The 16,618-nt window shown below is 52.4% G+C and overlaps 1 protein-coding gene across 1 annotated transcript in view; it reads right to left on the bottom strand.

Annotated features, from left to right (window-relative positions):
• Asap2 (ArfGAP with SH3 domain, ankyrin repeat and PH domain 2) overlaps positions 1 to 16,618 on the bottom strand; it is a 161,693-nt gene that overhangs the window by 7,496 nt on the left and 137,579 nt on the right. The window contains exons 17-24 of the mRNA XM_059248539.1: positions 16,363 to 16,552; positions 13,937 to 14,022; positions 11,907 to 12,022; positions 9,458 to 9,525; positions 7,768 to 7,881; positions 6,007 to 6,265; positions 3,807 to 3,941; positions 2,157 to 2,322 (exon numbers count right to left, since the gene is read on the bottom strand). Coding sequence (XP_059104522.1) covers positions 2,157 to 2,322; positions 3,807 to 3,941; positions 6,007 to 6,265; positions 7,768 to 7,881; positions 9,458 to 9,525; positions 11,907 to 12,022; positions 13,937 to 14,022; positions 16,363 to 16,552 — 1,134 coding nt within the window. The remainder of the gene's footprint in view (positions 1 to 2,156; positions 2,323 to 3,806; positions 3,942 to 6,006; positions 6,266 to 7,767; positions 7,882 to 9,457; positions 9,526 to 11,906; positions 12,023 to 13,936; positions 14,023 to 16,362; positions 16,553 to 16,618) is intronic.

A 16,618-nucleotide genomic window follows, 5' to 3' on the forward strand; every position in this document is an offset into this window, starting at 1 on the left:
ACCTGGGTGCTATAAACAGGGTTTGATTTACTGTGAGAACGGAAATAGAAAACGAAAAGGACAAAACCGAGAAAAAGTCTCTGGAAGTGGATTTTTTAAACAACACACAGAAACAAACCAGGAGCTGAAGAAGACAGACAGACAGCAGCAGCAGGCCGGCTGATGAGGAAACCCCACTCGCCTGCTACAGCAGAGCGCCCACCCAGGCACTGCGCCCCAGGCCCTGCCTCTAGGTGGCAGGGCCACCAGACTGGCTTTGGTGAAAGGTAGGAGACCCTAACATGCTGTCACGACCACCTTCCCTCTTCAAAAGTGACTCGGGGGGGGGTTGGGTCTGGGGGGCCGATCAGGAGCAGGTACCCAGATTTCACCTCAGGGATCTGGGGGAGTCGTCAGAACAGTTGGATTATTTGGTAAAACCAAGATGGCACGTTTAATGGAGAGGCCAATCTGGTCCGACAACGTCTGAGAAGTGGGAGTTACATCAAAAGAAACAACAGAGGGCGGGATTGAAAGCGTCCAGAGGTTTGTCAGAACCAGGCCGGGGGACAGTCAGGCTGGGGGTGAGGGGTCCAGTGACCTGACTCAAGTCCAACCTGGGTGAGATGAGGAGGCCACGACCCAGCAGGGGACACCTGGCCTGGATGGGGAGTTGGGGGGTTAGGCTAGAGGCTGCATGCATGGCCACGTGCCGGTGCTGGAACTGACTTGATTCAAGCAGGGAAAGAAGGCTTCAGCCTCTAGGCCAGGTGGAGGCAGAGGCAGGAGCATGTTCCCAGGAAGGAGCGACTGTACTACTGAGCACAGGAGCCAAGATTCTCAGCTCTGAGAAAGGGAGTTACAAGGGACAGTCTTGCTGTCCCGTGTCCCGACAGAACCCTCTTTATGCACTCAGGCCGGCTTCCAGCACTGCTTCTGCAATTAACAGGGCAAAAGCAACATGGCCTGGCCTGTTTGGGGTGACCTGTCTTGGGCCCAGGGCTTGAGGAAGTCACACCCCCCCAAGAGATCCCACGCCCGTGGGCATTGTGGTCAGCAGCCCGGCTGAAGTGTCGCTGAGGCAGCAACGGCTACCAAGTCCACGGAGTGGGGAGACCTGCATGACACCAGCCTTTACCAAATGACTTCCATCCTGGGGGTGGGGGTCTCAGCTACAGCAAGGACAAACTACTCCGCTGTGCCACCCCCAATCCCGGAGACAGGACTCGTAAAGCGTGTACCCCGCTAAACGGGTGTGTCTCAAAACATGAAGTGCTGGCGCTATCTACGTGAGAGAAAGTGGGGACACTGACATGAACTCCTGGGTTCCAAAAGAGAAAGCTACAGAATATAGAAAGAGATAAAGGAACATTTGTGTACCCTGACACGTGTATCCCGTAGATCTAACCACTTTACCCCCAACCCAGACCTCACGTCTTAAGAGTAAATCCACAAAAAGAAGACTCAAATAAATCTACTTCCTACTATAAAAACATAGATTAAGAGATTTAGAGATGGGGGATGGGCACGGCACTGAAGAGATACCTCAGTGGTTTAGAACACTGGCTACCCTTCCAGAAGACATGGGTTCGATTCCCAGCACCCACATGGTGGTTCACAGCCACCTTTAACTGCAGTTCCAGAGGCTCTGACACCCTCTTCTGGCTTCCTCAGGTACCAGATAGGTACGCGATACCCAGACGTATAAGCAGGCAAAACCATTATACACATAAAATCAAATGTAAAATTTTTAAATGCTTTCAAAAAGGAAACTAGATCCCTTTGCGGTATGTGCACGAAGGAGAAAGTCCTTGTCTGTAGGAAACATCTAACAACCCACAGGGGCCTGGGCCTTAAGGACTTGACTCCAAAAACCCCAGTGTTAACGTACAAAAAATCTAAATTGATTACGCGGGCTTAAGATCTAAGTGTGTAATAGATCTTCAGCTAAAAAGCTCCTAGCAGAATTAACCTTAAGACCCTTGAGAGCCGATCAGTAAGTTACACAGCCCTTGGCCTCTCACCCTAGCGTGGCAGAAACACAGATTTCCAGGGCTCACACAGACATCCCGGCAGATGAAGGAATGGGGCCAATGCCATTGGAAGCCCTCCGAATGTGAGAGGCAGTGTTGACTGCTGTGGCCCCCACAGAGTGGCCAGGCAGGGGCAACAATTACCCGGAAGATGGCTTCTTCTGAGGCAGGCGGCTGGGTGGCTGGGGCGGCAGGGGTGGGGGCTTGCTCTGCGAGGTCCCGGGTTGGGTGGGCTTGCTTGGCTGGCTCACGCCTTCTAGTGCGCCTAATGTCTTAGCCACAGGAGGGGGTGGGGTGGTGGTCAGGGAATCTGTGGAGAGAAAATGGGGGGGAGGTAGAGAGAGTGAGCTCCCGAGGTCACATACCTAGGCTCTTTCTGGAGACTTCTCCCTCTCTAGCATTCTTCTGGGAACACCCATGGCTGCTTCTCAGCTTGTCTCCTCTGAGAAACCGTGAGGGGCAAAACCATACGGAAAGCTGAGCCTCAACTACGGCTGAAACTCCACTGAGGCCTGTGTGTGTTTAGACAGAAAACCGTGGAGGGGCCAGCCCTGGATTCTGTGGCCGACCTGGCCCCAAACCAGCAGAGTAGGCAGAGTCTGAGGTCAGGTTCAAGCCTGGCATCTGCCCTGGGTTCTTCTTGCATCCGTGACCCACCCCTAGAAAGGAACAGAACCCTATGTACCCCACTGGCCTGTAGGGGGGATAAGCGCTAAGGACAGACTGTGACAATCGACGTGGTATGGGGTCCCCGGTCTAAGGGGAGAGGTAACGGTTTCTACAACTATCTGTATTGTCCGGATGACAGGCTGAGGCTCCGAGGCAAAGTCATACTGCCAAAGTGGGCAGAGCCGTTTAAAAAATAAAAACAACCGAGAGTGAGGTCATGTGCCTGGGCCTTCGCTCACCCCACCCATCTCAAAAATAACAGAGAGCCACCAGGCCCTTGTCAGTGCTCTGCCTCAGGATGAAGGGCTCTGGGGAGGGAAAAACAAGAACGAAAGGATCTAGGCCTCTCTCCCTCTCTCTTCCCTTTTCCGTTTTAACAAAAAAGCCCAGGTTAGGTTAGCCCAGGAGCACCATATTGAGAGGCAGAAGGAAGGGCAGATGTGAAGTCCTCTTAACGCCTGACCTGAGAATACTGCAGCAGGCCCCAGCCCCAGATCCTCTGCAGAACTTCCCCCACACACACTCAACTGCTGCTGCAATGCCTGCAGAGGGCCAGAGCGCCTTCTGCCTAAACCACAGGCACCACGGCCTAGGAAGAGCTCCAGTGCCCCGGAAGTGATAGACCCAGAGATGCTGAATCCCCTGCTCCTGAGGCCCAGGCAGGGCAGGGAGCAGATGGGGCTGGTGTCACTCACCCAGTGAAAACTGTTGGGCCCTGCAGCAGCAGAGAGGCCCTTTCCACTGCCTGGCTCCCGGTGTTGGGAACTGCCCGCCATACACTGGCATGGAAAATACCGTGCCAGATCATGACTGAAGTGACCACCCCCAAATCACCATACGGCCAAAGGAACTGGAAGCATGTTGTGTGTAGAGGGGGGAATGTCGTTAAAATGCCTTGCGAGACAGAGAAAAGAGGGAGCCATCTTGGGGGAGGGGGAGTAGGCGAGGGAACAGGCGGGGGTTGGAGGTGGAGGCCACAAGGGCAACATCTGGAATTTATCTGTGGGCAGCCCACAGCGGTCTCCCCCAAGTGGCTGCCAACAGTGCCCCCTGTTTTCCAGATTCGTAAGGCCCACTGGAAAGAAAGGAAAAAGGGGAGGAGAAAAAAAAACCAAAAAAACGTACTGGTCGATGTCACTCGCAGAGGGGGCAGCGGTGGGTGGACAGCTGGCAGATCTGACGAAGATCGCTGCCTGCTGACACCGTTCACACCTACAGAGTCTGTCTTCCACAGGGTGTTAGCTGAGGTGGCTGCCTGAACTAAACCCACACGCGGGCACACACGGCACGCACACACACGCACGGCACGGAACAAAAACAGAAACAAAACACTTCGTTATTGATCCTCTCACCCATAAAAAGGGTCAACATGAGCCTTCTAGAACAGCATCAGAACCCTAAGATTGACTCTTTTCTCTAGGAGGGCAAGTGGGACGCATCCAAAAAATAATTGTAATAAAATAATAAATAAACTGCTCCAGGGAGCACCCACAGGTGGCCTTCTCAATTTGATGATGAAATTTTAAACTGTTATAGTTTGAAGAAGGAAATGAACAGCCATCAATCTACTGAGCATTGCATTCAGGGCCTCTGGGCCTTCTGCTCGCCTCTGCCCTTCTACTACCTCCTACCGTGGGCCACAGGACCCCGTTCTCAGTCAGTGTGGACAAGAGGAAGTGTGTGTTCCGAACACGAGATCGGGGCTCTCGTCAGCCTCCCGCAACGTATCTGCCTGGAACTCAGCACAGATGGTCCAGTCACTTCACATGACCCCCAAGACAATGGCACTTCCCTGGTCATGGTCTTTCTCACTGGATGAAACTTACTCAGATGCACAGGGGTGTCTAAGGGAGAGCTGGGAAGCAGCCTTCACACTTGCCCTATGGTGAGTAAGCTCTGCACCCCAGTGTGGGACACGGGGCAGTGTTAACTCTATTCCCCATCCCGGGGTGTGAAAACTCCATCCTCACACCAAGCGTGGACTCTAGGGCAGGGAAGATGCAGGATGGGGGTGCAATTTACTTCATGTGAAAAAAAAAATAGAGCTAAAGATAAAATGGAAAAAAAAAAGTGGGAAAAACAATCCTTCCGATTCCAAGACTGCAAGAAATCAAGACAAGGAGCTGACCAATCCTCTCCTACCATCCCCCGGAGCCAATGAAGTCTCTCTTGTTACAGAGCCAGCACAAGCTACTCCTGGGAATGCCAGTCTCTGTGACACTGGGCCTTTCAGAATTAGCTCACATCTGCAGGATGAAGAAGCAGTGAGATACCTGGAAGGGCCTGCGCTGCCCTGGGCAGCCTGTAGGAGGCGACAGGGAGTGCTCATAGGGCCCAGGAGGAATCAAAGGCGGGGGTGTGGGTGGGAGCAGGGGGCACAGGGTCCGCTCTGCACGCTTTGGCACCTCAGTGACTCACCTAACTCTTGGGCTTCCCTGAGTGTTAGGCAGGGTAGTGGCATGTGTGGTCTGTCCAGCTGCTCTCCCAGCTACTCGATACCCAGTACCACCCCACACTGCCCACCCCTTCCCAGCCGCCAGTGGCTGCAAGAGACAGTCTGCAATGTTTTTATGCATGGCAGCCACAGCTCAGGGACAGCAAGTGGACGCTACTGTCCTTTCCAGGGAAGCCCCTCCTTGACCTTGGAGGCCCTGAAGACTACCACCTAAGATGGGCAGCCCTGGCAGAGCTGGACTGGCCATCTGCTGGCCACTTCAAGAGCAGAGTGGCCGCTGGCCGGTCTTCACTATCAGACAAACGGTTCCATATTTGTAAAAGCAAACAAACACACACATTAAAAAAAAAAAAAGTCACCTGTTGAGTGGGACTGCTTATGTTTAGATGGGGGAGCCTCGTGAGCCTTGCACACTTAAGGGCTCACACATGTGTGCTTTTACAATCAGGCCGAGCATTGTTCCCCAAATCACTACCTTTCACTCCTTCATTTCAACGGTATTCTAGAGACACTAAGTCCTCACAGTGCCTTAAGCTATCCCTGAGGAAGAAGGGGACCAATCAGGACACCCTGAGGGGACCAAGTCGGGAAAGGGTGAGCAGAGCATGGTGGGAAGGGAAGGGGAGGCCATCCTAGCTGACCAGCTGCAGGCTATCACCTCTGGGCTTGCCCAGGGGCAGCCCTGCATCACCTCACACACACCTCTGCCAGAGTAAGAACCCAGGCAGAACCTCTACAGGGTTGGCATGCTAAAAATAAGGGAACTCCTTAAGGCAGCAGACAGAAAACAGCTACAAAGTAAACACCCACGCACCAAACTCCTCCAGGCCCACGCCCATAGGCATTCGCAGGGGACTCAGAATCATATACCTTTGCCACCAACGTTCCGAGGCGGGAGTGGGGGTGCGCTGGTGGTGCTGGGGGGTAAGGACTGGGAGGAGGGTGGGCTGCCACTCAGGATGGCCCCGTAGGTCTCATTCTGCAAGAGGCTGGGCCCGAAGCCCCTCTGCTTGTCCTTGGTGAGGTTTGCGGTATCTCTGGCCAAAGACACGGCACTGGGCTGAAACTGGCTGGACCCCAGCTGGTAGAAACTGACGGGCCGGTCCTCGCGCCGGTTAGGACTGGGCTGCTGTGGAGGAACGCCAGGGGTGAGAGCGTGAGACGGAGCTCTGGCTTTCTCTAGGTGCTATCAACTCAACCAGCAGGGAGACACATCCATCACTGCTGCGTGGTGGGTACCGTTTCAGCCTGGCATACGCCGCTGCATTTGAGCTGCAAGATTTTAAATCCCACTCGCCCTGTGTCATATAATTCAGACACGCACACCTACCCAGCCATGGCTTACGAACTTCAATTCTTCCTTCTGTGAAGGACTTCAAGGAGAAGTTACTTCATCTTACCAACCAGCTACCTCAGCCTAGCTCTACGCTGTCCGTGAGGTTCCTCCTTGCCAACCACACTATCTTATGGGACAGAATGGCCCTGGCCGTTCAGCAGTGATCGAGCTCCACCGGCAGTGTGCTTATTAATTCGGTAGAGATCAACAAGTCCTTTTCACACTCCTCTGAACTGCTGAGCTGTTGAGATCCCGAAGAATCAGGGGTCAGTAAATCCTCAGGCTATCACTTGCTTAAAAACAAAAACGTGTGTTCTTTGTGTATGTGTACAGGTACATGTGCAGAAGACAGGACACTGTGGGCCTGTTTTCTCCTTCTACAATATGAGCCCCAGGGATCAAATTCAGCCTTATTGCTTTTATAAATAAAAATTTATTGAGATACAGCCACATCCTTTCATTTACACATCTGTGCTGTAGAGAACGCTAAGTACAGATATTAAATGCTTTTCCATCACTGACGGTCCAACAGCCTTCAGAAATGTTTTCTCCCATTTGTATCTATTAATCATCTGTTTATAGTTTATATTAGAATATTAATTCATATTAGAGTATACTAAAGTCCTATGGGGAAAAAAATAAAACACTAAGCCATGACAATGTGCTTAACCAGGTCTTTCCTCTCATTTTAATACAGAGCGTGCTGGCACACCTGGCAGTCTGCTGTGGCGGGAGCTAGGAAGGGTCACCGCCAAGGGTTGAGGGTTTGGAGGGAGCCTGCCTGAACTTGCTCTGCACCCACAGACCTGTGCGAAGGCAGCATCGTCCTGAGGTACGGGCAAGGTATGCTTAGTGGTGTATATGATAGGGAACTGGACCAGGACTAGAGCCCTATGCTCATTCCAAGGCTGTGTGAAAACATCTACGTCCTTTTGGCTGAATCAACCTCCCCTGAAGCTTTGAAGTCTCCATCCAATAAAAGAAGTGAGATCCGGTGAGCTCTAAAGGCAACTGAGTAGTTCCTACGTGGTGGTTTCTAAGGTCACTCTGGTAAACAAGACCAGCCATACAGTGTCACCTGTCTACAGGACCTGACTCTGTATAATGGCTCCACAGCAGGCGGGTTGCTCTCCCCCACAAGCCACCTACAATCACTGCCTGTTCCGTTCCTCCATCAGCGCGGGCTGGAGCTAGGAGGCAGGGAGAGGCATGGGAAGGGGAGCCTGGAACCCGCCCAGATCAATGAACACACACCAGGCCACGGAACCACCCCGCTAAGGTAGGGAGGCACAGACCTGAAGCTTCTCATCCACGTCATCGTCGCTTTCGTCCAGGTCTTCGTGCAACAGTCGCCATTCATACTCGACGTGAACGTGGGAGTTAAATCTTCCCGACAAGGCCTGAGTCAGCTAGGAAGGGACAGGAACAGTGAATGTTGCTGCCCCCCCCCCCCCCCCCGCCTCGCGTTCAAGCACAAAGGACAGACTCTCATGGGTGTCCAGACCAAGCTCGGACAGGCCAGGGCGGAGGGCCTGGAAGGACTCTCAGGGAAGTTCCATTCTGCCCCAGGATTGCTTATTCAAATCCCTGGATCTCCGTGGAGGTCCCCGTACCTGATTCGCAGGATAAGCCAGCCCCTCAAAGCTCCCTGACTCTCTGGAAACTGTGCTGCACAGGCAAGGGACTTGGGGGCCTAGAGGTGATGACCATCTTTCAGCTATTAGCACAGCACAGGCGTCAACTGGACCTCGAAGGGATGTGCTCGCGGCCACAGTAAGAGAACTGAGCCCTGTGGGAAAGGAGGCCCCTTTCTCCAGCTCTCTCACAGAAAGTGGCTGGTTAATTCTCCTTCAATTTACTATGTGCAGCTGATGTTCGGGGCTTAATTGCTGCCCAGAGCCAGATAGCTGCTGTGTGACTTTGGGCAAGTCACTTGACTCCCCTGTGTCTGCTCTCTCACCCATACAACGGAGGATTGACAGATTAAATAACTTGATGGGTAGCATCTACACAAGCACCTTCTGCTTACTGTCTACCTGTGTAGCATTAGGAGTTCCGCGGGTCGGGTACTAACTGTGTACCTGCTTTAACAAGATTCAACAACTCTGGCGATAACCTTGCAAAGGGGTGCAACTACCTCCCTCAACTCCACAAACGAGGAGACAGCTCGGAATGAGGCACAGCCCACTGCAAACCCAGGCAGGACGGCTGACTCCGCAGCGCCTCCCACGGCTCACAGCCCCTCTACTCCCACTGTGGGAGCCCACAAAGGCTTCCCAGTGAGAGCTGAGCTTGCTTCACACAGCAGGGCTGCATCAGGGGATGGCTGGACCACATGCATGGCCACCAGGTGCCTGCGATGGTCTGCACTTGGCTGTGCTGGGAGGAGGTCTTCTGCTCCACCCCTTGGCATTCCTTTAAAAAAGCCCTTTAGTAGAGACAGAAGGGGCCGGTGGGTTTGGACCCAGGTCCTCCGGAGGCTGTCCTGTGATTCTGTCTCTCTCCTCTATACTTCTATCTACAAATTCCTCATTTTTCCCTACTCAAGAGTACCCTGGGGGCGGGGGAGAGGGAGCTGGTCTCCCTCATCCCATCGCAGAGGAGAAACACGGCACAGATTGACCTGCATGCTCTGGGTTGAAGGATAAAAGTGGGAAAGCCAGCTAGCTGGACACACTGTGAAGAGAGCTAGGCATTCAGGGGTACCCCATAATGTGGAGGTCCATCCTTTCCTCCAGCTGCCCGAGGAGCCAGGCCTACCGTCGTGGCCCATGAGCACATGCTCAGTCACAAGTTTCACCACCGGGAGGGTAGGCACCTGGCCAACGAAGGTTCTCCAGTGCTCCTCCAGGCCAGCCTGTGCTTAGCTTACCCCGGGAGGTGTGTACTGCTGTGTGTGCTGTACCCTTGTCCAGGGAGATGGGCTCTCCTCCACCCCACCCCACCCCGACTCCATCAGGCCATCTGCCCACAGTGGGTGCTCACCAGTTCCTCACAGTGTTCATGCTTGAGCCTCTTGGCGATGTCCAGCGGCGTCTCTCCTGACTCATTGGCTGAAGGTCAAGGGAGGGAGGGTAAGGAGACAGCAGAGCTTGGCCTGATGGTCCGCATATAAAACATCCCCAAAGGCTCGGACGGACGTCCAAGGCTTGGTCCCCAGCTGGGGGTGCTACTGAGGTGACTGGATCCTGAATTGATCTTTCAATGTTCCTCAGCCTTTTGTGTTTCATCTTTTGAGAACTCTGCTTAACTCTGTAGCGCGCGCGCGCACACACACACACACACACACACACACACACACACACACACACACACACACCCCTCTTTTTCCTTTGGAGACAGGGTCTCTCCATGTAGCCCTGACTTTCTTAGTACTTGCTATGAAGGACAGGCTGGTCTTGAACTCACAGAGACCCACCTGCCTCTGACTCCTGAGGGCCAGGATTAAAGGCGTTCATCACAAGGCCCAGCTTGTACCTCATTTTTAATTAGGTTGTTTTCTTGATGGTGTCTTTGTAGTTCCAGAGACCAGCCCTCTGTGAGATGTATAATTGTTAGATCTCTTCCCATTCTGCAGCTGGCCTCTTTGCTCAAATCATGGTGTCCTTTTCAGCTTCCTGAGGACCCACTCATTAATTGCTGTCTTAGTGCCTGTGCTACGGTGTTCTGTTCAGAGTCCTTTCCTGTACCTTCTCCCCACCTTCTCTTCTGTCCCACTCAGGGTATCTGGTCCTATTCTGAGGTCAGAGGGGATCGAGACAAGGGCTAATTGCATCCATGGATGAAAGGCTATAAGGAGGTGGGGCCTCGCTGGAGGAAGTAGGTCAGTGGGGACACACATGTGAGGGTGTCCCTCTCCCCTCCACTTCCTGACTGCCACGAGGTGAGCAGCCCTCTCTGTCATACGCTTTCCCCTCACCTCAAGGCCAAAAAAATGGAGCCCAGCTGGCCTCAGACTGATACCAGGAGTCAAAATCCATGTTCCCTCCCCCAGATTGATTTCTCAGGTATCTGCCTGTTCTCTACGGACAGCGCACCAAAGACTCTGCATATTAATTACTTCACGCACTGTTAGGACAAAATACCGGACAGAAACAACTCAGAAGAAAGGAGGGTTTATTACGGCCCCCACTTTGGGGGTAGTCCCTCATGGTGGAGAAGTCAGGGCAGCGGGAGAGGGAGGGAGAGGCAGCTGGTCACACTGCCTCCACAGCTGGGAAACACAGAGAGATGAGTATGTCTCCTCTTTAGTAGGTCCAGGGCCACAGCCCATGGGACGCTGCCATCCACAGTTAGAGGGATCTTCCCACTAGAAGCACCCTTGGAGACATGCCCAGAGGCTGGTTTCCATGGTGATTCTGATCACAAAGACTAAGCATCTCATGCAGTAATTAAGAACACCTCACTAAAGTAAGCAGGAGTCACGGGATGCAGTCGGGTTAACCGGGGCAGGGCTGGCTGGCTGGCATTTAGTTGCACAGGATACAACAGTGTAGAAAAGCTATGATTTTAGTAAGAAGGAATGAGCTACCAAGAGCTGTTGATGCAGCCAACGAACTAAAACCATGACCCCCAAGTACAAGCCATCCAGACAGCAAGAGCACACACATACATGCACACACGCGTGCGCGCGCGCACACACACACACACACACACACACACCCTGAGACACTGGAAGGCAGTGAGCTCAGCAGGCCAGATGTCTGAGCTGAACTGGCCCTTTCTTCTCTGAAGTCTCTGTCAACAAGGTTTACTTGTTTTTTTATTTTTTTTCTCCTCCTTGTCTTCCTCCTCCTCCTCCTCCTCTTTAAATCCAGACAGGGTATCTCTAAATAGCTCTGACTTGCTGGAACTCACTGTAGAGACTAAGCTGGCTTCAAACATGCAGTCATCCCCCTGCCTCCGCCTCTCAAGTGTATGAGCCACCACGCCTGGCTTTCCAGCAGAACGTATCTTCTCATCGACTTTTGGTTTGGCTCAGGGTAAACCGTGCCTTGGCAGTGCCCGCAGGTCAAGGGCCCACAACCAAGGGGAAGCAGGGGCAGGCGGGGGTATTGGGATCTGTCACAGGACTACAGAGCAAAGGAGGGGACAGTGACAGCGAATCTCTGGGGACAGTGATGGCGCCACCTCTGTCAAAAGGCTTCGTCCCACCTGGGGAGGTGAGCCAGGGTTCACCCAGCTCAGGCTTCTGCCAGGCCTACCCTCAGCATTCCTGAAGGCTACAAGTTAAGCTGGAGGCTAAGACAGACGGTGGGTGGAGCCTGCTGACGTCACGCCACTCTGCGGGACAGGTAGGGAGGGAGGGGCACCCTTTCCAGTGTGACAACTGCTTCTAACACCAGCAGTGCAGAGCTGCAGGAAGGAGGCCAGGGGAGGCCGCCAGAGCCACCGGCACCCCGGCACACCCCGGCACACCCCGGCATCTTCTTACCTATCTCGATGGAGGCCTTCCCTCGCAGGAGGAGCTTGAGGCACTCGGCGTTGTCCGTCAGGCAGCAGTAATGCAGGGCCGTGCTGCCCTTGCCCGTCTGTTTATCCAGGTTCCCGCTGCTCGAAACACGGACAGAGAGAGATAAGACAATAAATAGCCACTGACCAGAGGACTGCGGCCCCACAGACTGTGGGAGGACAACTGAATTAGCAGCCCACAGTTTATCCAGCTCACCCCCACAGTGGGCGGGCACCTCTGTGAAGGCCATCAGGGAACAGGCCGCCTCAGAGAGATGCAGCCAAGTCAGAGAAGACCAGCCATGGATGGTTGGCTGTCTTTGGGTGAGAGCAGTGGTTCTCAACCTGCGGGTCGCAGCCCCTCGGTGGCCGAACGACCCTTTCAGCGGGGTCGTATAACAGATATCCACATTATGATTCATAACAGTAGCAGAATTGCAGTTATGAAGAAGCAATGAAAATAATTTTATGGTTGGGGGGGTTACCACAACATGAGGAACTTTATTAAAGGATCGAGGCGCTAGGAAGGCTGAGAACCACTGGGTTAAAGGATGGCACACCCTGAAGCCATCCTGGCACCTGTCCCCTTTCCTCTTGGCCTGTGGTACCCAGAGCATCAGGTTCACTGTTCAGTCTACACGACCTGTTACTCCTGTCACACCAGGGAAGAGAAGAACTTTTCATTTTGTTCCTTTTCTTTCTTTTTCAAAGAAATAATTTTATTTTGTATGTACAGGCATTTTGCCTGCATCTATGTCTGGACAACATGTGCATGCCTGGTACCAATGGAAACCAGAACAGGGCACTGTATCCCCTGGGACTGGAGGTATTAAGAGCCACCATGCAGGTGCTGAGAACTGAACCCGGGTCCTCTGGAAGAGCACCCAGTGCTCTTAACCGCTGAGCCGTCTCTCTAGCCCCCTCCATGTTGTTTCTTGATGTTTCCATCAGGGGAGGGAAATGCTACTGTTCAGTTTAGGGTCCCAAGCCTGGTCCTAGGACAGTCCCCCAAAAGCGGGTGAAGGGGAATACTGAAGATCTTCACATATTCTTTTCTCATAAAACAAGACCAGGTTAATCCGAAACCAAAGGTACAGGTGTTTCACATACATGATAAAAGCAATTTCCATCTGAAGGGTCACCACTGCTGAGAAAGGACCCCTGGCCTTGCGTCCACAGGCATACAAATGGGGACAGAGGCACCCTTGGGTTGGAACCTGCGGCTCCCTCAGTGCAGGAATGCCTCAGGGTCTCCTTTCCTTTCTTTGCTCAGTGCTAAAGACGGAACTTGGGGTTCGTGTATGTGAAGCCAGCACTTACCACTGAGATCACCCCAACCCTCTACTGCTGTCTATGGTGATATTTGTAATTTAAGAAATAGAGCTTGCCTGAGGATCATGGGACAGAGCCAGCCACTAGATTAGACATAGAGGCCAGGCTGTGGTGGCACACACCTTTAATCCTAGCACTCGGGAGGCAGAGATCCATCTGGATCTCTGTGAGTTCAAAGCCACCCTGGACTACATGAGATTGACTCAGTCTAGGAAAGAAACAGAGCCAGGCAGTAGTGGCACACACCTTTAATCCCAGTACTGGGAAACACACATACCATTAATACCAGGGGCTAGTACCCCCTCACTGACCCATAGCTCTCTGCTGTGGAGATGCTGTGTGGAGACTGATATGGGAAAGACCCGCCCACACAACAAACCAGGGAAATGCTCATGGCACAGCTGAGGACCCAGGACCCCCAGGTTCTTCCCCAAGACTGGGAACTGAGCAGCCATGGTTCCCTGGAGTCTCTCTTAGACCCTATATGCTGGATCTTGCAGGTACCATGAAGGTCTTCTGTTCTCACACTCTGGGCTTTTCTAGGGATTTCCCATAATTCATATTCAAACCCGAGACATGAGCATCTTGGCAACAGAGCCCAAGCAGTGGAGACAGCATCTGGTCCCTTGTTGGGAAGCCCCAAGAATAAGAAAAAAGGCATCCATTTAGTGCGACACCCACCTGTTCTGGACCAGGAAGTCCACAATGTGAAGGGAAGTCCGGTCCACAGATCTGACTGCAAGATGGAGGGCCGTCTCATCTGGCTCCTGAAATTCAAACCAAGACATTTGGAATCCCAGAGGCATCTTTCAAACCCAGAACCTCGTGTCTCTTCCAAAGGCCTTTCCACCTTTCCCCCAAAACGTTTTTTTATAGTACAGAGTGCCCACTTTTTAATCTCCACAGCAAAAGGTCTATGTAGTGGTCTGAATGAGACTGGCCCCCATAGGCTCCTATGATTGAATGCTTGGTCCCCAGTTGGTGGAACTGTTTGGGAAGGATTAGGAGGTGTGGCCTTGGTAGAAGAGGGGTGTCACTAGGGGTGGGCTCTGATGTTTAAAAAGATTTGTGACATGCCCAGTCCAGTCTGTCTGTCTGTCTGTCTCTCTGCCTTGTGGATGTCTCTCAAGATGTGAGCTCTCAGCTACTGCCCCAGCAACCATGCATGCCTGCCTGCCTGCCGCCATGCTCCCCGCGATGGTCACAGACTCTAGCCCGCTGAAACTGTCAGCCCCAAATAAATACTCTCTTTTATAAGTAGCCTTGGTCATGGTGTCTTTTCACAGTAATAGAAATGTAACTAAGACAGCAGAACTTAGAGACTGGACCTTTGTCTCCTTACAGGACGTGAGAAATGGAGGGCGTTTCAAGTTTAAGTCATTTGGGTTGTGTTCCCATCCCCACATCAACACCAGAAGCGGAGAGGATAGATAAACAGGGGCTGTTTCGGGCAGGTGAGTGGGCGGGTGAAAAAGTAGACAGGAAGGAAAAACCCAAAACGCAGAAGGCATGAACAGGGTGGCTGCCTCTTTCTACACTTGTCCTGTCTACTCAGTCCTCTGGGCGGTACGGGCATCCTGCCTTAGACATGGGGGCTTGAGTTTTCTCCTGAGAGAGAACGGGAGTGCCACTGGCTAACGTTTAGAAAGAGCCTGCGTCACTAAGAGGAAATGTTGTTACCCTACAATGTTCCCACTCATGGGATCTAGCTTAGCCTAGGATTCTGGGTCCAAACATGCTGGCCCTGTCTGGTACCAGACCATACAGGATGATGAATCCAGTTCTGAGTGTGCGCCCATGGGGACTCTGTCGGGAAGACCAGACTCAACAGCTCCTCAACAGTGTAACACAGACATGATCCCAAGAGCCACATCTGGATGCTGGAGGAGGTGTTCTATCCATCCCTTCTGGGAGGACCCTGAGAGTATGAGCTGAAAGATGGGCCTTGCCACAGCTCCTCAGCAGGGTCTCAGAGACGCTCTGGGACTAGCTCCCCACAGGAAGGAGAGGCTCTCGCTAAAGCTGTTTATGGGAGGGGAGGGGTCCTTTTAGACTTTTAAGCTTCTGATGGTGGAGTCCCTTCCACCTCAGATGGCCTTTTCCTTCAACCTCTGGCATTACACGTTTAGCTTAAGAATAAACCAACTGTGCTAAAGAGATGGCTCAGCAGTTAAGAGAACCTGATGCTCTCGCAGGGACCCGTTTAGTTCCCAGCACGCTATCGGGAGGCTCAAAACCATGTGTGACTCCAAGGGATCTGATATCCTGGCCTCTGAGGACACCTACATGCATGAGGTGTACATATATACACTCAGATACACACATGTAAAATTAAACTAATCATTTTTTAAAAAAGAGTAAAACATTCAAAGGTTCAATTTGAAAGGAGTCAACCTCGGTGCGGTGGTGCACAAATGTAATCTCAATATCCAGAAAGCTGAGGCAGGAGGATTGCTGGCAGTGTGAGACGCTTCTTAAAAAAAAAGGGGGGGGAGGGGTCCTACTGTATAGGAATGGCTATAGTTAATAATGTATTTGAATCATATATTCAAAATTGCTGAGTGGATTTGAACTGTCTCCACAACAAAAGATAAGTAGACGAGATGACCTGTATTGTGGTCATTCCACGACGTGGATATATATCAAAATGCCATGTTTGCACATCATCATGTGGCACATGAACGGGTTGGGCATCCTGAACGCAAGTCATAAATCCAGAATGCAACACAACCCTAAACGTTTCATGATGAGTGGGAAACTCCACCTCTGCATTCAGCGGATGGCTCACAGTCAGAACGGCGGAGCTCTGGCGGTACTGCCCAAAACCACTTCCGTGTATGCGGCATTCGAGAGACACAAGCCGCCTGCATCCCACCTCTAAGATCTCATTAGGTCTCAAGTATTTCAACAGCTAAAAAACGCCCCAAATTAAAAAACAACTTCTGGCCCCAGCAATTAGGATGAAGTCCGTTCAACCTCTACCAATGAAAAGAAAACGTGCCACCCATTTCTCTCCAGGGAGTGAGTGCAATACGGAGAATACCATGGCGGAACACACCCCCCTTGTGTCACCCCCTCCCTTTCCATCCTTTCGAGGCCCCTCTTACATGCCCGTTAGCCAGTGGGATTTTTTCTGTCAGGTCCACACCATCAGCATAAGCTTGGAGTAACCCAAAAATGTCTCTGGTCTTGACGGCCTCGCAGAGACTGTGGAGCTTCGCCGAGACGTCTGCGTGCTTTTTCCTTGCGTATCTCCTCTCGATGTACTTGGCCGTGATGTAGTCCTTCCTTGCGATCCTGAAACCAGACATAACTGATGGGTGACACACCGAAGGCCTCTGTCATCCATCTAGTCCATCACCT

The sequence above is a fragment of the Peromyscus eremicus genome, chromosome 22 (genome assembly GCF_949786415.1).
Source record: "Peromyscus eremicus chromosome 22, PerEre_H2_v1, whole genome shotgun sequence".
Lineage (NCBI taxonomy): Eukaryota > Metazoa > Chordata > Mammalia > Rodentia > Cricetidae > Peromyscus > Peromyscus eremicus.